The following is a 26,367-nucleotide window of genomic DNA, read 5'->3' on the forward strand; positions in this document are numbered from 1 at the left end:
AAATCAACTATGTCAGATTCAAAAAGTTTATTACTTTTTACAGGATTTGATTTTGCAATTATTAAACCCTAGAAAAACTGAAGCTGCAGTTGCTAGTATATTGACAACATTACTATTTTATCTTAGCCTCAAAACATTTACAAGTATGCACCATGTCAATCACACTGCGTACTTCTCCATTCTGAATATATTTAATCTTATTCAGCTGTGGAAGACCATATAATATTTGACACCATATCAGTCCTTTATGGATAGTGAGTAATATTCAAATCCTGCTGTAGCAGCTAAAGCAAACTGATGGATAAGAGTTCACTAATACTACTACAGTCCTATGAGAAAGTACCAAAAATTTGTTCTGCTTCAAACTGAAAGTCAGAAATCACCCTAGAGACAATTTTCTTCTTGCTAATGAAGCCTCAGTGGGTACATTCTGGGTACATTCCAAGTACTGAAGAATTATACATAGCTGTTTCATTTGCAATGAGTAGTAGGAAACCTATATATCAAACTACCATGCTGTTGGGCTACAAGGCCAGCAGAGGGAGCAGGAGTTAACAGATCTATTCTCAACAGGCTCAGATGCGAACACAGTTCCACCAGCTTTTGTGTGAAAACAGCCAAATTTCAAATTTTCTTCACAAATAGAGAAAACAGATCTAAGTTCAAAGCACAAAAATTTCAGATAGGAGAGAAAGAAAGTGGAAAATGTCAGTTAAATACTCAAGGAAAACCTAAATTGGCTTTAAATGAAGTACCTACACACAAGCTCCTAGCTTGCATTTAATAAGCCACATGTAGTAACTCCTCAGGAGAGGTTATACCCTTCTGAGAATTTCTCCATAGAATTCTGTTCATCTGTTCAGTCTCACCTTAACCCCCTTCAGATCCAGTGAGAATAACACTAACATCTTCCTTAATAGGGTCCTCTAACAGAAGATGGTCACAATAAGTTACTGCATGTATATCTAGACCAGACAATGTCACTTCTCAAAGAAGGAATGCATTGTGTAACGAGGAGACAGCACAGTTGAACATGCATCTTTTTTTGTTTGAAATACCACTATTTCAAAGCAGGCCTAATACAGAAATTCTTCAGTATTAGTTGCATCCTAAACTGAAGAAAGCCCTAAAAACAGAACAGTTCTGGTAAGAGGAAAAAAAGGGGGGGTAGAGGGGAGGGAAGAAAGGAGGGCAGATTTTTCTATTCTTCGTCACAGCAGCTAATCTCTCTCCTGTTGCCTTGGCCATTAAGTACACAAAGAACAGGTTAGAAAAATAACTCTAAACAGAGAAGTTAAAAGAATGAGCTCTGCAAAAAAACATCTAAGGATTATCTTAGGCAGTGGAATTACTCAAAAGAAGATAAGTCCTTTTAAAAAGACTACAAATTTGAAACTAAGAAAGCAGATGAGTTACATAAAAATACATCAAGAGAAAAAAAAAAATAAAAAATTGTCAATGTAAGTACTTAAAGTAGTAGAAAGTATTTAAAACAAAAAAAAAAGCTAGACAGCTAAATTCCAACATGGAGCTTCAGTTCCAGAAGTTTGGAGACAACTATACTCCTACTACAAGATCTATCATCCCAAAGGCCAGAATTCAGGAATGTAATAAGGTGCAGTGGAAAATTTCTCCCTGAAGCAAACTGAAGGTGGAGTCCTGTTAGCAGGAGTACAAGGTCAGGCAAGCCACCACATTCCTCTTTAGAAAACCTTCAGTACTGTAACAGTTAACACAAATTGCACCCAACCCATAAGGAAACGCAAACCTGAAGCAAGAACCACCACCACCATAGAATTTCAGTCCTTCTGAACAAGAAAAAAAAAATAAATAAATAAAAAATCCAGTACAGGTTTGACATGCAAATAGCACTGACAAACTAAAGCCATGCACAACACCACAAAAAAAAAAAAATTAAAAAAAAAAAAAATCGAACAGCTGTGTAGTTTGAGTACTGAAGTTGCGAAATATCCTCACATTTCAAGGAGCAAATGAATAATTGCATTCTTCTGCAAAACAGTGGTAAAGTCAAATTAACCACTCACACTAACTACAGAAGGAAGCATTCACCTGCTGTGTTTATTCCTTTTTCTGGAGTAAGACTCAAGCTTATGATTTCCATTTTCAGAAACTTAAAATAGACTTAAACTAACACAATTTAAGAGCAATTAGTACCATCTCAGTGTTACTATCTCCCTAATGCAACTATTCTACAACATAATTCCCCCCAGTCTTATTTTCTCCAAAGGAGACATAAAAAGGTTTTTAAAAGTTTGGTTTTTTAAGCTAATACCCTACCTTCAGGTACAGCCAGTTCTATAAGCAACCACCATTAGACAGCAATAGAGCTTCCTGAAAGGCTATGTATTATCCACTGCTACCAGATACATGGCACCTGGCAAAAATTTTACTTATTCTGCTGTAACTGTCACAGTCCCTTCAAAAGAAGCTGGAATTTCCACAGTCACACTTCCTTGTAGCACGACTGCCCAGCTGCAATGTGCATAAACAGGTGCAGACAGCCTCATATTAGCTTAAGTACCTCCACAGAGGCACAGCATGAGGTAGATCTGATTCAAAACACCCTTGAACAAGTTCCAATGCAACAGCACCCACAATAGCACCCGCTGCCGTTTCTCGGGACTCCCTGTGCAGAAAGCACAGTGACAGACATCACATCTGGGGGCAAAGCAGGTTCCTAACTTGCCTGCCCTGAAAAGGAACCGCTAGTGGAGGGGCTCCAAGTAGCTGCAAAGAGAAAAGGCAGTTCCCAATTTATCGACCCGAGACAAACGCATTAGCAGTTGAATGACAACATTCAATTTAAACAAGACCTCTTACTACATCTGCAACAAAGTTAGATGGTAACTAAAACTTAAGAGTAATCTCAAGAGTAAGCCAATGGCTTTGGAGGAAGAGTTTTGTCAGTCACACTAGTGAGGACATATGGCATACTCATGTGAAAGACCCATGTTCCTCACAGAATGTTTTTGCACAGAGAATTAAATGAATTCCAGAGATATGCTGGAGATACAAAGCAGCTTGTAGCACTTGCAGTCTGAGCTGCTTAAGTAGACGTCTCTACAACAGAGCACTTTGTCCAACAGTCTGACTCTGAAGCACTGACTACTTTACATAATTATATATACCAGTGCAGAGACATTATAAAAGTGATGACAAAACGTTCTTCAAAGTTTTCTTAGTATCTTGCTGTGTGTACATCCACAAACAAGAAACAGAAGCTCAGCTTATAGCAAAACTCCTCCCAGCTGAAATGACAACACCTGCGGTAGGATCCTGGAGCATAATGAAGTCTCAGGATACTAAACAAAGGGTGATGAAGCCTTCCAACCTCATTACACAAAGTCTGTAGGTTTAAAAACATTTGGTTGGATTTCTTCAGAGCTGGCTCAGAACTACATGTAGTAGTACTCTGCCTTGCTACCTCTAAAAGCAAAAACATCTTAGCATGCAAATTCTGTCCATATGTTCCATCAAATGCCCATCCAAACTGTCTACCAGACACTTTTTAAAAGTCTACATAAAGATGTACTTATCTCCGGCCTCCAAAAAAAAAAAAAAAAGCTTAACTAACTCTTCATCCTCTCTAAGATGTAACAATCAAAAACAACAGAGATACAGCGTATACATTTGGCTTTCTTCAAGAACACAGAAGGGCCTGCTCACTTAGAGACATCCAGAGTTTAATGGCACACTCATGCTTCAGTGCTCCTAATACCCACAATATTCAAAGTGTTAGCACCACATTACTTGATGCTTAGTTCTTCAGGATTTCCAACCATGGAATTGCTTGCAGTTTCCCTGAAATGTCTAGTAGTTACCCCCTGACCAGAACAGATTATTGAAATGAACAGAGCTGTAGTTTAATCCAGTAAATTACATGGTTTTGTATTATTTTGTTTTCCTTTCCTTAAGGAATTACAGAACAAAAGATATCCACAGAATTCTTATACCTCCTCATCTTCACAGCTTAACAGCTCTCTCTGGAGTAATTTGGAAAATTTCATGTTGAAGTAGTTGTGTTACATTTTATTTCTTTAGATTCTAATATAATAATATTAATGTATAATATTTTAATTTAGTAACCTTCTAAAACAGTGATGTATGCATGTACCATCCTAACAGCTGAAAGAAAGGAAGCCTATAGAACAAGGAATATATCACTAGCAAACAGTTTCTGCTTTAATCACTGTACTGGAGACGGTTTTCCTTTTTTCTTCATTATGCAAGTGTATTCTAAATAAAATATGAAGATATTAAATCATCTACCCAAAGATTCCACAGAAGTTGTAAATTCATGCCATTGGCTTTTGTGTGATATTGTACACACATTTAAGATAACAATATTTCAAAAACAGCAACTTATCTATTTCCTACAGTGATATCTCTTGAGGAAATTACTCAATGCATGATCTGCATATGGAGCTTCATTGAAAACAGAAGAAAATGCTACAGAATTAACAAGCATATACATCTGTCTTACTGTTTGAGCCTCACCTCTAAAACAGGCAGTACATGCACGGTGTAACAGATGCTTCCCGAAGCAGATAGCCTCCCACAGCAGATGACTAAAATCTCTGTCAGCAATATGTCCTCCCTTTTAGTTACCCTTCAACAGCCTACATATTTAAGCTAATGTAAACACTTGCAACCTTTTGTACATAAATAGTAAAATATTAGCAGGAGCTGGAATTGATAAATTCATATTCACCTATCCTAACAATAAATACAGACTTCTTTCTCCATCCTTCCTTTTTCCCCACTCTCACTTGCACCACCATTTGGTTTGCACATGGATATCCTATTTCAGGTAAACTAATAACTAGACAGTAAAGCATAATCTATTATCCAAGTAATCTTTCCTTTTTCCTTTAGTTTTTCCACCTTTAAAAATCTTGGGTTATACTACGTATCATAGAATCATAGAATGGCTGGGGTTGAAAAGGACCACAATGACCATCTAGTTTCAACCCTCCTGCCATATGCAGGGGCACCAACCACTAGACCAGGCTGCCCAGAGCCACATCCAGCCTGGCTTTGAATGCCTCCAGGGATGGGGCATCCACAACTCCCTGGGCAACCTGTTCCAGTGTGCCACCACCCTCTGTGTGAAAAGCTTCCCCCTAAATCCCTAACCTAAACCTCCCCTGTCATATTTAAAACCATTTCCCCTTGTCCTATCACTATCCACCATCATAAACAGGCATTCCCCCCTTCCTGCTTAAACGCTCTCTTCAAGTACTGGAAGGCCTCAATGAGGTCTCCCCAGAGCCTTCTCTTTTCCAAGCTAAACAAGCTCAGTTCCCTCAACCTTTCCTCACAGGAGAGGTGTTCCAGCCCTCTGATCATCTTAGTGGCCCTCCTCTGGACCAGCTCCAAGAACTCCACATCCTTCCTGTACTGGAAGCCCCAGGCCTGGACGCAGTACTGCAGATGGGGCCTCACAAGTGCTGAGCAGAGGGGGACAATCACCTCCCTCTCCCTGCTGGCCACCCCTTTTTTAAGGCAGTCCAAAACACAGTTGGCCTTCCAGGCTGCAAGCACACGCTGCCAGTTCATACCCAGCTTCTCATCCATGAAGACCCCCAAGTCCGTCTCTGCAGGGCTGCTCTCAGTAGTCTAAGAAGTCTAACATATCTAATAAAGACTGAAGGGGGAAAAAAAATCTAACCAGTCTACACTAACAAGGTCCCCTCTACCCTATTTAGTCACCCAAATGCATAAAACACTGAGGTCATCTAGTAAATCCCATAAAAGTTAAACAAAGTTTAAATCAAATTTACCACAAGAAAATGAGCTTTCTTCAGCTTACAAAAAGCCTCCAGTTATAGTGAGTTTTTGAGAAAACAATGTTTCCTAGAGAAGTACAAGTTTCCTTACTCCCTAGAGAAACTCACTGAATGTTTTTTATGAGAGACTGTTAATTTACAGAAAAATTAAAGCAAAAAAGGGACATGAGAAACTTTAGAAGGCAACGCCTGGAGTTACTGTTAGGGGTTCTCAACTGAATTAGCAAATTAAAATAGCAAAAGTGCTTTAACTGCTTTACCTCTTGTTACCTTTCCTCTCTCAAAATAACTTATTTACAAGAACTTCCTTCCTTTGTGTAAATATACACTTGTAATCATAACACTGTTTTAGTACAGCAGAAATTTAATGTGCTTTGTTGTATTTTTCCTGCCAAATGAAAAATGTGGTGAATATGATGCCCTTCCAGGAGTCTTGTTGTAAACAAAAACCATGCAGCATGGAACAGTAGGAAATAGAACTTGCTGTTAATCCCCATATTTAAGCAACACTTATTTCCAGTAAAGTGGTTTATTAATTATCTGTTCTCATCTTTAACCAAAACAAGCAGCATTATGCACTCTTACAGTTACAGAAAACATCTGCTTCTGAAGCAGTGTCTAGTAGGACACGTTTTGTATATATTCAGATCTACTGTAGTGAGGTAATCAGGTAAGTACATTGTTAAACTATCAAATTTTTGATAATTGAGATCTGGTTACAAGCACTGAAGGAACATACAGATTACTAGTTTAATTTACAATCAAAATGCAATTCTTATTAGCAAACCTGAAATTACTATCTTGGAAGAAAGTACATCTGCGCAAATACTCACTGATCTGCAGGAAACTAAATGTAGAAAGCAGCTAATGTAGATTTCTTTTCACTAAATAATTCAATATTTAAAAAAAAATAGTGTCAGAGCTGAAATATAGCCCTTTCTATCTTAATTTATGCACAACGAGTATTTTGAACATATAGTTTCAGTAGCTGTGCATGCCAATTATAACAGCATCACTTCAAGAACTGCTGAAATTTCAGTCACTTTAACATTTTTATGAGTAGCTTCAATTTACCTTGACATTCCTCTGGAACGGGAAGAAACTTGCGTTTAGAAATAAAGATGAAGCCCATGTATAACAAATGCAGTGCAAGTCTAGAGAATCATACAGTCCTGGAAAGCTGTTAAAAAAATCTCACAGCCACCAGAGTTTCAGTTTACACACTGGACTGTGCATACCCTGAACATTCATGATAAGCAGTTCAGCCCTAACGTTACTGAATGTTTTCAGTGCTTAACTGCTGCCCATGGTGTATTTTCTTACCTTCCACATTTGGCTGTAAAAAAAGGGCTGAACTTTATAAAAGGAACAACTACTATAGTTCTGGAATATCAGAGCAGCTAAGTAAAACAGGGAGAAAAGGACAGACCTTGAAGGTATGCACAAGTGAAGGCTTTCTAGCCTCTTACCTCATCACTTTCATCTACTTCAATTCCACCATCTTTGTCATCATCCATTTGTTTATGGATCATGCGAAGAGCTTCCAGACTGAACCGGTCCTCCTCAGTAAAGCACGGTGGGCTGAGAGAACTGCAGGGATCTAAAAGGAGAAAAAACAAATCAGACAAAAAAAAAAATATATCTATATATTAGTTGTCTCTCTAGAATATGACGATTCTAAGCAAGACATAGGATGTGAATTTTTGTATGTGTTTATGTTCTTGACTGAACATAACCTCCAAGTTATAGATAGATGGCAAAATTTTTACTAAAAAAATAAAAAAAAAAAGAAAAACATCCTCTCTTTAACTAGCCTCATAGAAGAAGCTGGGACAGTTAGACTCCTGCAATTCCATCCCCTACGCTGTAATTATCTCTACTTCTTTGTCAGCCACTCTGCATGATCTATCATTGCAGCACCAAAGAAAACCACTGCCTCGATTCCAGCCTCCTTTCAGAAAGCCTGGCAAAAACAAAGTGGAGGAGGATGAGAGCAAAAATAAGTTCTCATGTCCTGCAATCACAGCTTCATAAGCAAATAACAAAGGAACGATAGCTATACTGCAGTAGTACTGTAGACAGCATACACAGGCACAATACACAAAGACTGCAAGTGAAGAAAGCACACTAAAAAGAAAACACAACTGACAAAAATATTTGATACCCCATAACCCTGTACACACTAGTTCTGATGCATGCAAAACCAAATGACAGAAGACACAAAATGATTTTTTTATTATTTTTTTTTTTAAGTTCAGCACTATTTCCTACTATATAGTCATTATTAAAAGGCGCAATTCCAATAAACTACAGGTACACTCTGCTTAACCCACACAAATAAAAATAAAATTGGAGGAGGCATGATTATCTTTTGCTTCTTTTACTATCTACCAGAATACTACACTTTCATGGTGTGACAAAAGATATTAAAGGTTCATTTACATGCAACATGAATGAAACATATACAAATACATGACAGAATCTAAAGTTAACATAGAAAAAATTAACATATCTATTAAATTGGCATGATTCTGCTTTTGCATCTGTTACACATTAAAAAATAACAACTAATAAGAAATGCCTAGAAGACTTTACTTGCATAAAGCTACAGAGTTGAAGTACAAAGCTGGCAAACAAGTCATAACTGAGTTCTCAGACACATTAGCAGAGCTAATCCTACTACAGACAGATACGAGTCCAAAGCACTCTTACTTTATATGCAAGTTTCATGACAGAGAAACTGACAGTTCCATCTGTGTCTGCATATCAATTAGAAAACCAACACAGCGGCACTATTACAAAATAGAAAGAAATCTCAGAGATGCATGAAACAGTTGTAAAGAAAAAAATAAATATTAAATCAGACCCATCACAGTTTTCAGCTTCGGAATATAACCTGAAAGAAGTAACACCAAGATTTAGTCTTTTAATGTAAAAAGCTGATTTAATTTGTTTAACTTGCACTTAGCGCTAATTCTTTTATAGTAGAAAATATCAGGTAAATGGTTAACAGTTTGCAAGCACTCAAATGCTTTTCCATTTTTTCTTCAGCTGAAAGGACAGCTTTTCAGATCACAATCTTCTCAATCTACACCCTCTCAACACGAGTTGATCAGTTTCCTAAACAGAGTACTTATAAATACACCTAAGAATAGAACAGTTGAGTTGGAAGGGGCCATCAAAAATTGAGTCCAACTGCCTGACCATTTTAGTGCTAACCAGAAGTTAAAGCACATTAGTGAAGGCATTATCCAAATACCTCCTGAATAATAACAGGCACATGGTACCAGTCATCCCTCCAAGAAGCTAGTTCTACTGTTTAACCAACCCGCACTGAAGAACTTTTCCTTACGTCCAGCCTGAACCTCTCCAAACCTTTTTCGCTTATTTAAACATGAAGGCACTTGAAAAAGCTACAGCTCTTCAGAGAAGTAAACAGGCCTCTACTTATGCTTCAAATGTCCCACGAACACTTGATCTCTCTCAAAGACAGAAATCCAGTTACTACCTTTTGGTCTGAGAAACATACAACGGGAACACATCAAGCGCAACGAAAAATAATCCATCCTAAACAGAATCCAGATTGACCTCCGAGTTTATTTTGATACACTATCAAGCATTCATTCAGGGAGTGTACCCGGCAACTTAAATTTGATCCCTCCCTTAATGAATAAATCAACAGGAATCAACGAAACAAACAAAAGTAAAATACGATGTTCAAGTGAGGAGGACAGGAGGCACACAAGCACACCACATTGTAAGGAACAACTGGATGTTGTGTTGAGGTTTAGTGGGAGCTATTGGTAATAGGTGAACAGTTGGACTGGATGATCTTTTAGTTCTTTTCCAACCTTGGTGATTCTATGATATGCCTTCAACGTAGGTCTAAAATTTCTACACTTCTGACATTATACTCTCAGTAAGAACAGAGTTTTCTATTGAAACATTAAGTGTAATTCATGGCTCAACAAACTTGGCAGAAGCTCCAGGAGTAAACCTTTCTCCTGCCTTGAGCAAGTCAGAGGCTGCCTTCCTAGCCCTGACAGAGCAGGAAACAGCAGTCCTCAGCAGACCACTGTTACTGACTGCTCTTGCAGGTGGCAGTCTGATAAGGAACTGAGCTCAGAGATTCAATCTAGTACACAGGAAGCTGTTTGCTCTTACAAATAAGGGGAAATTAGCACTTGGTTCTCCCCCTCCCTTTTAAAAAAGGAGCAAAAATAAGGCAAAGCTGCATGAGAAACTTCTATCTGAAGTTCTGAGCTGTAGCATCACAGCTTTTCCTTCTCATTTCCTGGAGGTAACAGGACTTAAGCTTAAAGAGTGTCACTGTCAACACAAGCCTGTAAGAAAAATTAATTACACCCATATCTTCAGGCTATCGTGTCAGCAAAGCCCATGAAATTTATTTTAGGAATACACGTGGCTCCAAAGCAAAAGGGTGTAAGATCACAACACGGCCCGTCATCTACCCTGCATTTACTTTTCCTCAAACTGCTGGCAGCGTAACAGACTGCAGAACGAAAACGAACCCAGCAACAAGCAGGCAGCCCTGCAGTTATTGTCCCCATCCTGCACATGGATTCTGGAGCATCAGAGAGGTAATGGTGCCGGAAAGTGCGTCGCAGGGACTCTGGTCTGGTAGTTTTGATCTAGTCTCAAAAGCATGCCAAAGGCTTCTCGGCAGCTCGAGGCACCTCTTTAAGAGTTAAGCCAACAAAAAATCTTAATATTTTCAAGAGTACCTGAAATCAGGTGCATGCCTTGTAATTTCCCAATTAATTTGCTTAAAGGAACTTGCTGTTGGGAATTATTTGGACAGTTGGTTACAACACATGTTTGTTCAGCACTCACCAGTAGGAAGAGTACTTTTTCCTCACACTAACTAGAGCAGTCCTACAGAAGCCTACAATGTTTCTGTGATTGCCTTTTTCTCATACATTCAGGAATATACCCTGTTCTGCTAGCTTTATGGTTTCCCACTACTAAGAGGCCATCTGGGATAAAGGGAAGCCTCACACAAAAGGCAAGCACTGTACTATAACGTCAGCTACTGAATCATATATTCCAAGCTGAAAATAGCTGTACTTCAACAAGCTGTGATGACAGAAGTGGGATTTCTCTGCATTTTTCAGAGTTAAAGCATGTGGCCACAACACTCCCTGACACCTCTCCAAATGCATCTTCCACTCACTACAATCACTACTTCCTTACAGCTTACATTTCTATTTGTGATTCAGTTTTACGCTGTACTTTAATACACTCTGTTTTCCTCATCAATTTGGGACAAAAAAAAAAAAAAAAACCAAAACTTTTAAAGACATACAAATCTGACCCATAACAAGAGATTACAGAAGTATCTTGAAAGTGTTTTCACAAATATCACCACATTTGAAACGGCTACTTAGAATAAAAGCAACAAACGTTCAGCTTTTATCTCAAGTCCTTACATAAGGTGCCATTAAAATCTTCAAATGCTTGTAGAGATCCTTAGATTAAGCTTCATTTAATCTTTCAATTAACAGCTCCCAAAGCAAATAACTCCTACTCTTAATAATTAAACTCCTCCATGCGACAAGTAGGCTGAGCAGGATAACAGTTAACTTGACAACGTTATTTGTGACATTTATTTAAATGATGAGGAAAAAAAAATAAAGTTCATCATTGCAACATATCTTTCCACTAAAAACGTTAAAGCAACAGACAATTTTGACAAAAAAGCAGAACACATTTATCTTCTAATCAAAATATTCATGTTACTTAAATGAGCTTTCTGAAAAGCAATATGCAGTAATACTAATGACAGCAAGAAAAGGGGAAGGGGTGCAGTGGGAAAGGAGAAAAGACAAGAACGTCCTGCTGTCTCTGAAGCATTTTAAAGCTTTGCAAAGCTTCACGTTAGTCTTTTCTGATGCTACATATTAGAAATGCAGATAATTTCTTCAGTTGTTTCTATTAACTTGTACAATAACAGACAAAATTCAAAAAATGAAACTCATCTGCAAACTCTGGTACATGAAATATTGTTTCTGAATATATATATATAAATTTTAGTGATTAATAACACAAAGGGAGGCTGAGAGATGACATTACTCATTACAGATTGTTCTAACAAAACAAAGTGTCCGTATAAACATTTCACTTAGACTGTAAGTTAATTAGCAATCTACAGCACTTCTGTAGATTGCTGTAGATTGTAGCACAAAAGCCAAGTAGATGGATTTGTGACTCCTCCATCTCCTTTGCACACCTTCCCCTGCACAAGGGGAGAAGAAGCTGGACTACATGTATATGAAATGTTCAAAGACAGCTGACTCGAAAGAGGAACTCTTGCTAGTCCCAGTAAAGCAGTACATGGGGAGATGGAGATGTATCTTAAGCCAGCCAATAACAATCTCCCTTTCTCCTCATCTATAAAGAAGATTTCCTATACATTCATGAACAGTGAAAGAAAAAAATGACAGACATCTAATGTCTCCTCTTAGCAATATAGAGAGGTATATCTCACTTCAGTAAACTTTATCATATACAAGAATAAGGATAGAAATGTAATTGTTTAAAGTTCAGATATGTGCTATTTAGCACACCTTTTAAAATGTATGGTATACCTTTCACTTTAATGACTAACACCTGAAATTAGAATACATTCAAGAAGAAACAAATTCACATAGGTTCATAAACGAGAAACAAACCTTAATTCAAACAAAATGATTAGACATTTGCTGTGTTCGCCTTGTACTACTTACTTTCAGAAGCCATGGTTATTAACTAGGACTATGAATTCAGTAATTGAGTTCATATGTCAACAGAATACTGATTAAGCAGATTAAATAAACTACAGGTGCATATTCATATAAACTAAATGACTGTTAGTGCATAGCGTATCTAAGTATATAATGGGTAGCTAAGCATTCTACATGTTTTAGGTTTAACTAGTTATTTTCTCCTGCTGCAACAGCTTCCTCCTTTTTTAAGAGTGGGAAGTTAGAAATAGATGTACTTTGTGCTTAATCATTTATGTGAATGCATGCAAAAATCTGTCAGCTCTAAACGAAGAAAAGAAGACAGCATAGCATTTAAGCCACTTTCTAAATTTGGTCAGGAAGTCAGATTTGAGGATGACCTGCAACTGCCTAATAGTGTGCCCACATGGTTTCTGCAGACTTCTTTGTAACTCAATTCTATATTAAACCTCATCATCTTGCTTCAAATTGCATACTTATTAACACCTCTGCTACGAATTGATCTCACAGCCTGGTCTTTAGCCTTCTGGTGAAAGCCTGCAGTCAGTACTCAGTGTACCAATCTGTATTAAGATACAGCTCATGAGTTAAGCAGAGCATGGGCCACTACATCTCTCCATAGAGGACAATGATCTGCAGAATTGAACAATCTCATTGCTGTGGCATCACTGGTAAGTTCCAACTTCTCATGTTGAAAGTGTAGTTCAAACCTTAGAATTGAAATGAGGGAGCTAAAGCACCTGAAAAAGATTCCCGTAGTACTAAACCTTATTTATTTAAAATTATGTAAAAGAAGCATTAGAGATGCAGTTCTAAAACTTACAAAATACCTTCTAAGACCCAAACCATTCCACATTTAGGCAATTAGAATTAAGCGTCCTATGATTATAAATTAGAGGATTGTTTTAAGTCACTGTTTTCATTTAAAATCATACATAAACGTACATCTGAGTAAAACCAGAATAATTACACTTACATTTGTTTTCACATGTGATTCATAATCATATCTTATATCCATGAATCAGGCACACAAGCATGACATTGCTGACATTACTGAATTACTTCAAGTCTTTTACACCATCCGATCTAGTACGTATATTATTAACTGTTCTAACCAAGGAATCAAATTTAATCCTCTGTGAGCAGCATTTGTAACATCATCAAATCCCTCACAGTTCCTGTAACAACATGTTGTCAGAACGTATTTATACTTTAAAAGAGCGTATCAGAACTGTACAACTGAAACCTAAACTACCAAAATGTAAGACTATAATAAAATAAGCCACTAACATTGAGGCACCTTTTTTTATTGTAAGTAATCTGCTACAATTTCAATGTTTGAGCATTAAATTTATTAGCCTATGCCATGTTTATACTTTCAGAAACCCAAAGGTGCTAACTGTAGATTCATTTCCTTTAATTGATAAGGCCATTAAACAATTCCCTCCAGCACTGCATTTTGAGCATGTACATATATCAGTTTCTCTAAGTAGTTCCATTAGCCTAGGTAAAGATTTAGTAGTGCACACTGCTAGCTAGTAAAGGACTATTTAACTCCAAAAGCTTCTATAAACTGCTCTGCAGTTAGCATTCACATGCAACTCCAGACTGTACAACCACACTGCACAACTGGCAGTTTTGCTCCTCCTGCTAATACACTGCCTATTTTTCTTATGACAAATTCCACCAAGTGATAAATCAGGCTGACAAACCTACTGCTGTCGTCCCAGCTCACCTCGGTGGTTTATTTCATGCAAATAAGATACAAATGTGTCCCCTTGCTTCATTTGTTAAGGTTTCAGAATGTGCAGAAGAAGAAATTCACATACATGTCAATTATATAACATCATTATGTTGCTCAAACTTAACACAGGCAGCAATGAGAGTGTCAGAATAAGCCACAGATGTACATACCCTACATACATTTCAGCTGACAAAGCTTTGATGAGTGTATTCTTGGGTCTGCAGTAGTGAAGGGCATAGTGGGCCAACACTTATCCCTTAGATGTTAAGTGGGCATTATAAAAAGAAGCCAGCTCTAATACAGTGAGGAGACACCAGACATCACACATAGATAAAGAAAAAAAACAGGAAATTTGGATCACCCCGAGAGCTCCAAACCTCAAAAAAAAGCAACATAACGTAGTCTGATTATTATAAGGTGCATGATAACAAAAAACATAGTTCTTCCCTTCAAAAACAGATGCATACTTTCTATATAAATCTGAAGCAGGAGGCTTGTGCCTTCAGAAAAATATTGATAAGGCATACACAATAGTAATATGTAAAACTCCTGAATTCTCTAGGTTTGCCTGAACTACACACAGCTAAGTGTTACTTCACCACTTGTTCCCTATGAGCACTAACACATCCAGGATGTACAGATCTAAGGCAATCATTCCACGTAAGCTCCATAGAAGAATAAGCCAAAGCACAGTGTATAAATGATTCTAATCTGTTTGTACCCGCACGTTCCTGCCCCATACTGCTCTCTTCCTTGTACCAACAAAAGCACATTTGTGCAACCATGCTGCAGGAAGGCTCGGGAACTAATTCAGCGTGAATAACTTGCAACTGCAAAGGAGAAATCAAAGCAGAAGCAGGCAGAACTGCACAGTGTCTGATCCTCTCATACTGCTAAACTCAGCCAGCAACACAGCAGGTGAGCAATAAACAAAAAAACAGAATGAATGCAATGGAACAATAACATCTACACTGCTGAGAGAAACTCCAGCCCCGTATCTTAAATCCTCACCCTCACTTCTGGGATGCATATTTGCTGCAGGTAACAACCACCAAGCTGAGATGATGTCACACACATAGTCACCTGCAACAGGCTGATGCGTGGCAGCACATAACACAACACAGGACTCAGTATATTCCTTCATTCAAGCTAATTGTTTTGACCACTTTCCAAAACGTAAGAACCAGAACATGCGGAACACACAATAGGATCTGTCCCAAAGCCAACAAACTGACACCTATTTACCCAGCACAACGGATTGGAGGCTTTCATTTTGTTTTAAATTGTAGATTTCATAACAAAAGAATTTCCTGAAGAGAAGAAACAGCCAGACAGGTATTTACAGAGAACTCAAGGGAAAGCAAAAGCCAGTATGAAGATCTTTAACACTGTGGCAATTGAGATTGCAACCACCTGCAGAAGAATACTCATTTCAAAATCAAGTTTAATGTCTTTGTTTCTTCCTCTTTCCACAGTGCAAGATAGGTACAAAAATCAAACGAGGGACAGTAAGCTTTTTCCAGATAATGACTACTCTTCAAGAATACTTCATGACAATTACACATAAAGCTAACTAAAATTAAGAGTCTGATAAGAAACTTTAAACACTAACAGTGACGTGCAACTGTCAGACTTCAAAAGACTGAAGCTTGACAAATGACATACCAGATTTTATTTAAGCTCCACTGGATACATGCTGTAAATGGAGCTGGATCTCTCACACACTGAATTACCAACACTTCTGCTACTTACTCGTTGCAATAGGCACAAGGAGAAAAAGTGGACCAGTGCCAAATTCCAGTGCAAGTGTTTCCACTACATTGCTCTTTTTAAATATCAAACATCAACAAGTATAAGCAATTCATCATTCCCAGTTATCAAAATGAAAATAACTTCCAAAAGGTAAGAAAGGTTGCCTGCCCTTAATGAAACCAAAAGCCAGCCAGAAACACGGAAAATAAATTCTACTTCAGTATGTTCAGTTAAGATTCTGTTACCCTAGTAGTGAATTTCAATCATGCAAGGCTATTTCCCACAGAAAGAGAAGTACCACAAATAGAATATATAAAAAACTTTTACAGAGTTGTTTTAAAAGGAATTGGAAGTATCTTTTGTCAGGTATTCCACTGCTGTTTTATAGCCTCTACAGACTATAAAACACCTTTGAAGTTCATTCATATCTGAAAGAGAAGCATACTCCTTCATACCTTGTAGCTTCTCTCGTGTTTAATTGAACATAAGGAACTGTACTTTATTTCCATGGTCTGTTGTCATGCATCAACTGCAACACCTGACTAAGCCGACATCTTAAAACCAACTATTTCACCTCATTCACATGTATCAACCAGTACAAATGTTATAATCTTTTGTGCATCAGCACAATTATTCCTGCATTTCAAGTCTTTGCCTTAAATGTGTTTTTTGTAGGTAACAAATTCAAAGTAATTTTCATACCAAGTCATCTGCTGGAGGCAGAAGAGGACAGCGTTTGCACTTCTAAAGAATACTGAACACAACTGATGTATAGATTATCTCAGGAATAGTTAGGAATATCATGTCTTACTCTTACTAACAGATCTAGAATCCCATTTAGTCTATTGAAATACAAAACAAAGTTTCCCCTTTTCATCAAGTCCCAATTCTTTACTAATGCTTCTATCAGCACACAATAACACGCTGAAGAGTTTCCAGTTACCGTAAAAACAGATTAACATTAAAATATCCTCTGCAGACATTTTAAACTGTTAACAGAGGTTCCATTCACTCAGGTGAAGTTTTACTACCAATGGTAAATGAAAGCTACTTAATATTATCAAGAAATTAATCAGAAGTTTCCATACTGGGAGGAGACAGGAAGAACCCACATGGGTATTCAGAAATTCTCTGCCATGCAGATGAACCCAAAGTCTTAGAAGTGCTCCAGACAAACCAAAGAATGGCAATATTTGCATATGTAGCTACTGCATGAAAGTGAAACAAAGAAAAGAAAAGCTGCCCTCTGTTGCTCTGAAGTACAACATCAAAGACATAAACTTAGTATGCTCACCATAGTCTAAGCGGACAGCTATCTTACAGAACTTCCTTATTTCCATTATCTACATCACATCAGCCAATACTAGACTACAGGATTGACCTATTGCCTGCTAGCTCAGCAATTATCATTCTGCACGTGGAGAGGAATAAACACATACATCAGTATAGGTAGGGGCTGATCAGCTGGACAAAAGCTCTGCAAAGGCCTTGGGTGTCCTGGTGGATGTCCATGGTGGCAATGTGGTCAAGAAGGCCAGTGTTATCCTGGAGTGTGTTAAAAATAACATAGACAGCAGGTCAAGGAAAGTTATTCCTCCTCTGTTCTGCCTGGGTGAGGGCCACATCTGGAGTACTGCATCCAGTTCCATGCTCCTCAGTTCAAGAAAGACAGGGAACTTCTAGGAAAAGCCCAGCAGAGGGCCACAAAGATGATTAGGGACATAGAGAATCTCTCTTATGAGGGAAAATTGGAGATTTGTGCTGAAAGACTGTTCAGCCTGAAAAAGAGATTACTAAGAGGGTATATTATCAACACATAAATATTGAATAGGCAGCAGTCAAGTCAATGGCAGCAGGCTCTTTTCAATGATGCCCAGCAACAGAACAGACAATGGGCACAAACTGGAACACAGGAAGTTCCATACAAATATGAGAATGAACTTCTTTACCCTGAAGGTGATAGAGCACTGAAAAGGCTGCCCAGAGAGACTGAATATCTCTTCAGAAGTCTCCACAAAACTCTTAGAGGCTTTTCAGTATAACCTATTGCAGGAAACCTCCTTTAGCAGGCCCCTTCCAAGCCCTACAGTTCTGTGACACTCTGTCGTACCCAGGTAACCCCTGCTTTTGTTTTGTTTTCTGTTTTAAGTAAAATATTGTATCATTTGACTGTGTGTATACACACAAACACAGACTGGCAGCATGCAGCTGATTTCAACCTTCTTTCAGAGGCTTATTTTGATTGCAGTACTAGCACACATTCTTAAAACCTTCACATTCCAAATCTTGTGTTTAACATACTAGTTCAATTTTATAAGTCTTAAGAAAACAAAATGTTTCAGCCTTGCATAAACTCAAAGAGACCACTTATTTTCAGAAAGCTGTTCTTCTTCAGTAGTCACGTGAAGAGGACGCTATGGTGATTAACAGCAACCTGCAATCTCTTGACAGCAGATTGTATACCCTATTCCACAGTGGTAGACACAGGGCAACAGTCAAACTATGTGCTCAAGGAGTCAAGTTACACATCAAGTCTTTCTAACCAGGAGAGCATTGCTACAACCCTATAGTAGGCTAGACAGAAGAATTAAGGTGGAGATACAGTATCTCCACCCTTGGAGATCTTCAGGAGATGGCCAGAGAGCTAAAGATGACCAGCTCTGGTTCTCTTGCTTATAACACAAGACTCAGTTCCAGGGGTACCTTTCAACTAGCATCTGTCATCTTCTTGCATGTGGAGACATTTTGTGTAAACAACCTTGAAAAGGCAAATCTAAAACTGTACTTAAACATGACCACACCCAGTCCCAAATAAGTGGGGACCTGTATTTCTAAGTGAGATGTCTGTTGCAGAAATATACAGCTTTGTGCCATGATTAAAAGAGAAGAAAGCTTCTGGCACTGTTCATAGCTCCAAGGGGATTCGGTGATGTTAAGGTACATGACATAAGCAGCCTTACTTTTCCTTCCACCAACTTATCTGAGATTCTCTAAAGATGAAAAGAGATCAAGGTTTAAAAGCTCTATTAACATTCACAGTTTAAAGGCTAAAAGTTTCAAGAAGGGCTAATTTCTTTTGCAGAACTATAAGGGAAGAAGAGGAAAAAAATAGAGTTGTTTTGAAACTCTTGCACTGTTTCTATGAGCAGAGAAGGTAATTTATGAACAAGTGTTACATAAGTTACTGCACTACAACTGCAATCCCGATCAAAAATAAGATTCAAGATGCTTGCAGCTAAAGGGGGGAGGGAAAGGAATTACAGACAAGTGTAGAAAAAGTATCTCATGTAAAAAGCATCTGATATATTGAAAAATAAGAATCTCTGACCATTAGATTTTCTCCACGTTTTTTAAACAGGAGAGCTGTAAAAATGTTTGCAAATTAAATGCACTAAAACAGAGAAGCAATCAAAATCAGAACAGCGGAAGTGAAATTAAGGAGATCAGCAATATTAAAGCAAACAACACCCTGAAAAGGTACCCAAGTTTATTCCTATAAAGGTTCACTCTTAAACAAAAAGAAGTTCCAGCTCAACAAGAAAAATACTGATAAGAGAGCTCAATTGTAACTACCTGTGGCAGCACCCTATAGAGGAAGCCAATTCGGAGTTTATAAGAATTAATTCCAATCTTTTCTGAACAGCACCAGCTGTTCCATGCAACTGTACAAGCCTGAGCATTATTTACTGAAAGGTGGGTTTAATGCACTTAAAGCCTTTTATTTAACATTTGCCAGGAATAGCTTACTCAATAAGGGGGAAAAAAAGATAAATCATTTAATATCCAATCAATCAGCAAAACAACAGGTAAAAATCAATGTGAACATTATTTAAGTTTACCATTTTATTTACGTACACAATTGGCATTTTCTTTGTTTTGGTGGTTGTTTGTTGTTGGTTTTTTTTTTTAATCTACAAGCTTTGAGAATAGAGAAATCAGTAGGGAATATAAACTAGAGTAAAGTTTAATCTCTGCATTTCATAAAAGATTCTTTGTTCATTTTTTTTTTTAAACAGCAATTATTTCAGACCAAGTTTTAATAAACAAATCTAAACACTAGAGTTCTTTAAATTCCTTTGTTTCATGTGAGATCACATGGGCTATTGGCTTACTTATCCCTTACAAAAGATTTTCTGTTTTAGTAAGTCCTGATTAATAGAATTCTTTTAGCTAGGCAATTATTATACCATGATTTTCAAGGTAAAGACATGACTGCAAGACAACTAGACTAAGTCAAAAATTAAGCACCTACTATTTCAAATACATAAAGTAAAAGAATTACAGCAAAAAAAAAACATTTTATTATTTGAGCGTTCAGACCAGTGTTCAATTGTTCAGTGATGACAACTCTGCAAATAGCAGCAGAAAAGATAAAAATTACAGTTCAAAGTCCCTTTTACCAACACTTAATTGTGCCTTTCTACATGAGGTAAAACAAACAGAAGAAATCTTAAAGTCAGTCCAGTAAGGCAGCAGATGGAATACTAAATGACAGAACATGCATAGTCTCTATATTTTTACTCCATGGTCCCCATACTTTTACACTAAAAGCATGTATCATGTATCCCATTTAGACTAAGAAGAATTTCTGCCCACCCTAACATGGAACACTATATACAAGTGAAACACTCCTTATACTAACACAAGCATACGGTTTTCTTATCCGCAAGGCTTTCTACCTACAGGCTAATTTGAAATGACTGACTGAAAGGAGACAGCAAGAAGGCGGGGTCTGTCATTAAAAAAGATCTTTCATATGCTTAAACGCTCACTTGAACTGCTCACATTAGATGAGCAGCTGTTATAACTGTATATTGTTATGTATACACAGAATCCAGTACACTAACATGTGTACAATGTGAACATTATTTAAGTTTACCATTTTATTTACGTACACAATTGGCATTTTGTTTTGGTGGTTGCTTTTTTTTAATCTACAAGCTTTGAGAATAGAGAAATCAGTAGGGAATATAATCCATGGAGATGTTCAAGGCCAGGTAGGCTGGGGCCCTGGGCAGTACAATCTAGTGGGTGGCAATCCTGCCCATGGCAAGGGGACTGAACTAGATAGTTTTTAAGGTCTCTTCCAAACCATGAGGACAAATAACTGTATGAAATGGACAAATAAAAAATATGCTAAGTAACAAAAACCCAGCAACTATTCACAACTAATGAAGACAAGCAGGATTTTAACTAGTTTTTCCACAGAGACATCTTGATATGAGCGTCCTCTGAAGACCTACCTGTTTCCTAAAACATTTTTTTTTAATCCAATCCCACAGGTATTGCTACATATCACATTAATACATGCCAGCTTCATATATCAAAGACTGAGCACATGCCCACTGACCTACTTAAGAAAACCACCTGCAGTAGCACAAACCAGTAACAAAGGAAGAATTTGAGAGTTTTCAATCTTGTCTATATTAAGTCTAATGACAATTTGGAAAAGGCAAGACAGGGCAAGAGTTTCACAAGCAATTTATTTTTCAGAACACTGCTGGAGAGCAGAATTCACTCAGCCACCCCTGTCATCTCAATCCCAGCTTGCCAATGTCACCCCAGCTCTGCCTGCACTGCAGTGCCTGCAGCCAGCAGCATTAACCACCCACACCACTATACAGCTGTGAGGAGCCACACCTCGGAGAGATTTCAAACAGGAACAAGGAAATCAAGCCAAGCGTTCGGCCATGCCTTGTTACCACCAGCGCAGCTGCAAACTGCCTCAAACCCATCATTTCCATCAGCTTCTTCCTTCCTCGATTAAAGCACCTCTGCCGAACCACACCCCGATCCCCTGCATTACCGGGGGGGAGCAAACTGCAGCACAACCACAGCCCCAGCAATGTCATCAACTCATTGGGAAGACAATAGAAAACCGACGTCTGAAACGAGTCCTGAGATTGTTTCCACGGGTGCAAACATTAAACTCAGCTTGCGCACGCCTCGGGCAGGACTTGCAAAGCAAACAATCGCTTTTAGCACATCACTGAGCAATAGACAGCTACAGCCACCACTCTGTGGTTTGGCATGCACAGTTCGCAGCCAGGAAAGCAGCACCATTTAAACAAGCTACAAAAGTATCTAATGCTCCAAACACTTTGTAAATACTTTGTATCTCGCACAAAAGCAAGTTTACAGCATTTTGCACAAGCTGCCTGACAGCCTCTGCTACCAACACATACCACAACGTATAAGGAGCCCGAACAAACGTAATGCTTATTCCTACCATAAACAAGCATAATGCTTAAATAGGAGTAGCAAACTGACAGCTTGTTACTTTCTACTTTCAATGCAGTCCCTTCCTAAAATAAATTGGGTTGCTGCATTTCCTGTTTGTGTCACTCCTCCCCTCCAACCCTCAATGCACACAAACATCCCTTCCATATTTTGCTCATACTTCTGTTTTCCCTTTCCAGGTCTCCTCCATGCTCCCCATATTACATGTCCAGTATCATAAGGCTTTCATTCCAGTTTCTAATCAATTTCCATCTGTGAAAGAGCTATAATTAAGATGGCACTGTCTGCTAGTTTGGATATACTGATACCAAGTCCATCTTCTTAACGCATCCTTAAGAAAAAACTGGACACGTTTTATATGTCACATATAGTGACACATCAGTCCTATTATTTCATGGTGAAGAACCTGCTATTCTCATCCCCTCCTACTACAGTTGTTTTTGTTTTTCACTGAACCAGCCAAAGTAACTTTTGCACAAGCATGCACATGGTCCTCCAAATGGAGTTAGAAAAGCCCTGATTTCCAGGCAGGCCGGGTTAACTATAAAAAGACAAATTTCAGTGTACAAAGATGATTGCCACTGACTGTGAAGGAAGATCACTTAAGTCAGCTAAGCAAGCCAGGAACATCTTCATACCATGTGCAGAGAACAGAAGTGAAGAACAGTCTGGGTAGCACCTTCAGATGTCTCACTGTAACATGGAAGTAGCTCATCTGTTATAGAAGCACTGTACCTAAACTAAAATGCCTTGCCTTCCAAGCTTGCCAAAGCATGCCCATAGGACTGCCTAGTGCTACACAGCCCCACTGGAGTTCACACCACCTCACAGGTCTCAGCAAAGCATTTTCTCCAACCATGAAATATGGTCCATCATGCACCTGTTTCTTACTCAAGAGCACTGGCTGTTTTCCCCCCTTCCAAATTAAGCTTTCTGAGTAAAGACTTGAGATGCAGTTTAGTTAGAAGGTAAATACCAGAAGAAACTCGGCTACATAGAGTCAAATTGCTTCCTGATAGTATGTTCTCCATCTGTCTGCTTTTTTAACATCAACTGTTTACCAAATAAGAAATAGCTAGCCTTCCTTCCTTATTATCTTGCTTTTAATCAGCCTATCAGAGCACTTGGATTTTTTTTCCTTCTCTTATCAGTAGAATAAATACTGCATAATTATGCACTAGGAAACAACAGCTACATTCAGAGCTGTCTGGAAAACACTGACTTTCCTTTTGAAGTTGAAACCGACAGCCAAATAGCGGTACCAGATCCTTTTAGTAAGCTTTTGTACAACAGTAGAAGAGACACTGTAGCTTGTACAACCAAAGAACAGACAACTGTTCATAGACAGGCTATAAATACTGCAGACAAATAATGAACACTAGATACAGAATAAATCTTTTTTACTCAAATGATTTATCAGCTTATATTCAAAACAAAGCTTAAGGCTTTCCTTCTCATCAGTGCTGGAGAGCTGCAAGTTCAATTGCAGAACTGATTCCAACTATTAACTATTCTATTATTTCCTTCTGAATTTTGCTATTGATCATGTAAGTCAACTACAAAGCCCACCTACAACAATTTCAAGAGGAATGCAAGCCAGAGCTGCAGGGAGATACAGAAGGGAAGGTGCGGAAGTATAAAACCAACCACTGCTGACTGATCTGAACAGAAAGTCACCTGAGGTAATTATACACATTGGAATTTGCTTCAGAAAATTTCTTACCGCAAAGTTTGCTAATTGGTATTAACTCAATTAAGTTATTTGCTTAATAAGTAGCTGTTAAATTACTAAATGGAGCAATGCAGAGGTAATTACACCCCCTTTACTCAAGTACTCTCCCTGGTTCTAATCATCTCAAAAGAGTATTCCAAACAAAAGAAATCTTCATATGCAAAGAGCACACAAGCAGAGTGATAGAAAAACATGAGGAAAAACAAATCAGACATTGATTTTATAACTCTTTCTAAAAGGGAGATGCACATCACAGAACGATACTTCTTACAGGTAAGGAAAAAAACCAAGGAGCCTAATACAATTTTTCACACTAGGACATAAAGCAACCCGTAAATACTTTGTTACAAGAAGTCTTCCTGAATCACTACACTGCAGTTATGTGCTAAGACGATATCCTCCTCAAGCCACAGGTAGACAGTTAATTCAAGACTCTAGACAAGCTACTTCACTTATTCTGTAAGATAACAATCATGTTCTTAAGTTTTAATCTTTCAGTCCACTTCTGGATCAACAACAGCTGGCAGAGGTGTAAGAAGGAAGCAGACAATAATATGACTAAAACCAATATTTATTAAGGAATATTTATTTTCTCTACATAATTTTAGCCATCATCCATCTACTGATGAACATTCAGAAAGTGATGCTAGTAATCCTTCATTAGTCTTATTTTCTTCTGACTTTCCTATTACTTCTCGTGTCTACCATGTGCTTGGGCAATAGTGATGGCTGGGTGGCATATTAAATGTTAAGGCCAAGTACACGCATAGTCAGAACGGAGGAGTTAATCTTGAGAGTCACCTTCCACTGAAAACTGACTACATTACTGTTGTTAAGGAATGTTTCACTTAAGCTACTTACTAGAATCACTATACACAAACATGGTCCTAGCAGTTCAGAGTGGATATTATGATATTATAAGGCAAGTCCTTCTACATATACTATGTGCTAGAATTAATGCAAAAGCCCCTCTAACATGTGTTGAGTCAACCATCAGTTCCAAATACAATAAAACAGCAAAAGAGCACAGAATTTTCACAAGTGGTCATTAATCAGGACAACACCACAAAAAGTCAGAGTAATCTCAATCAATAAAAATTCTTTAATTAATCTAAACAGATTGGCATCATGTCTAGAAAGAACATGAACTCCAGATTTCCCACATTCACATCTATAATTCATTCTTGATCTGAACTGCATCATTAACTTATAAATAACACAAAAGCTGATCAGGAATCTAATTCTGTTTTTTTGTTTGGTATTATTTTTCCCCACAATCAGCTGCACTCAGAAGCACTTTACAGAATTTAAGCATCAGTGCTGATTTACTGCAACTTGCATTAGCAACATGTAACTGCTACAAGTTCTCTATAGAAAGCTGCCCAAGAAAAGCACAGAAAACAGGCGTTCTGAAGGACTACACAAGACCCTTAAATTCAAAGCAACTGCAGCCTTCAAACAAGCTGCATGTTAAATGTCGTCAACCTTTCTTGAGTATTTTAGATTTTCTCCAGCTCTCCGACATCTCCTGAAGTCAAGTCTATGCTATCATAAAAGACACTGCCCACAAATTTCATCCTTCCCACGTTAAGTGCCTATGAATACTAATGAATCCCTAAGAACGACTCTAGTGCTATGGTAGCTTGCAAAGACAGAGTAGGCAGACCAATATTCTCCTTGTGACTAAACCAATCACAGTTGCATGAGTCCGAACAATTGTGGGCGAGAATATCACAATTTCCAATTTAGCACAACATTCTGCTCTGAAGTACAAAGCGTTACTTGAAGTTCCCAGATGCAATCAATGCAGAGGTGGAATTGTTCTCTTTCTTTTGTATCCGTGCTTCACTTTTATCTACAGATCTAAAGCACTTCTGTTAGAGTTCCAGAACCACATAAACTGATGGCAATGTAGTTGATACCTCTGGTACACCTTACAGAATACAGATATTGGCATATAGATCTGGACCACGCGAAAAAATGAGAGGCCTTGCACTGTAACACAAACATTCAAATTACATCTGTAAAACAGTTCAAAAGTTGAAGTGAATTCAAGCATAGATCATCTTCTCTAGTACATCGTCCACTAGGAAGTCCCAAACGTTTTGAAAGTAATAAATTATGGCTAACGAGGATATGAAAGATGGGGAGAAGGAGTTAACACCACCTCCCCTTCCCTAACACATTAATTATAGCTTCCTAGCTAGTATTACTGACTGACTGAAACTTAATCCCACAACATTTTAAACCTAAATGGCAGGAAACAAGACTTTAACGCACTCAAGAAGTGCTATGAAAGTAAATATCAAATTAGTACCCAACTTGAGCAGCAGTTATTCTCCAACA

The 26,367-nt window shown here is 38.0% G+C and overlaps 1 protein-coding gene across 5 annotated transcripts in view; it reads right to left on the minus strand.

The window, feature by feature from the left end:
* Positions 1-26,367, minus strand: part of STIM2 (stromal interaction molecule 2) — a 59,049-nt gene that overhangs the window by 21,557 nt on the left and 11,125 nt on the right. For all 5 annotated transcript variants that reach the window (XM_015862698.2, XM_032444038.1, XM_015862699.2 and 2 more), the window contains exon 2: positions 7,280-7,410. In XM_015862698.2, coding sequence (XP_015718184.1) covers positions 7,280-7,410 — 131 coding nt within the window. The remainder of the gene's footprint in view (positions 1-7,279; positions 7,411-26,367) is intronic.

This window comes from Coturnix japonica, chromosome 4 (assembly GCF_001577835.2).
Source record: "Coturnix japonica isolate 7356 chromosome 4, Coturnix japonica 2.1, whole genome shotgun sequence".
Taxonomy (NCBI): Eukaryota; Metazoa; Chordata; class Aves; order Galliformes; family Phasianidae; genus Coturnix; species Coturnix japonica.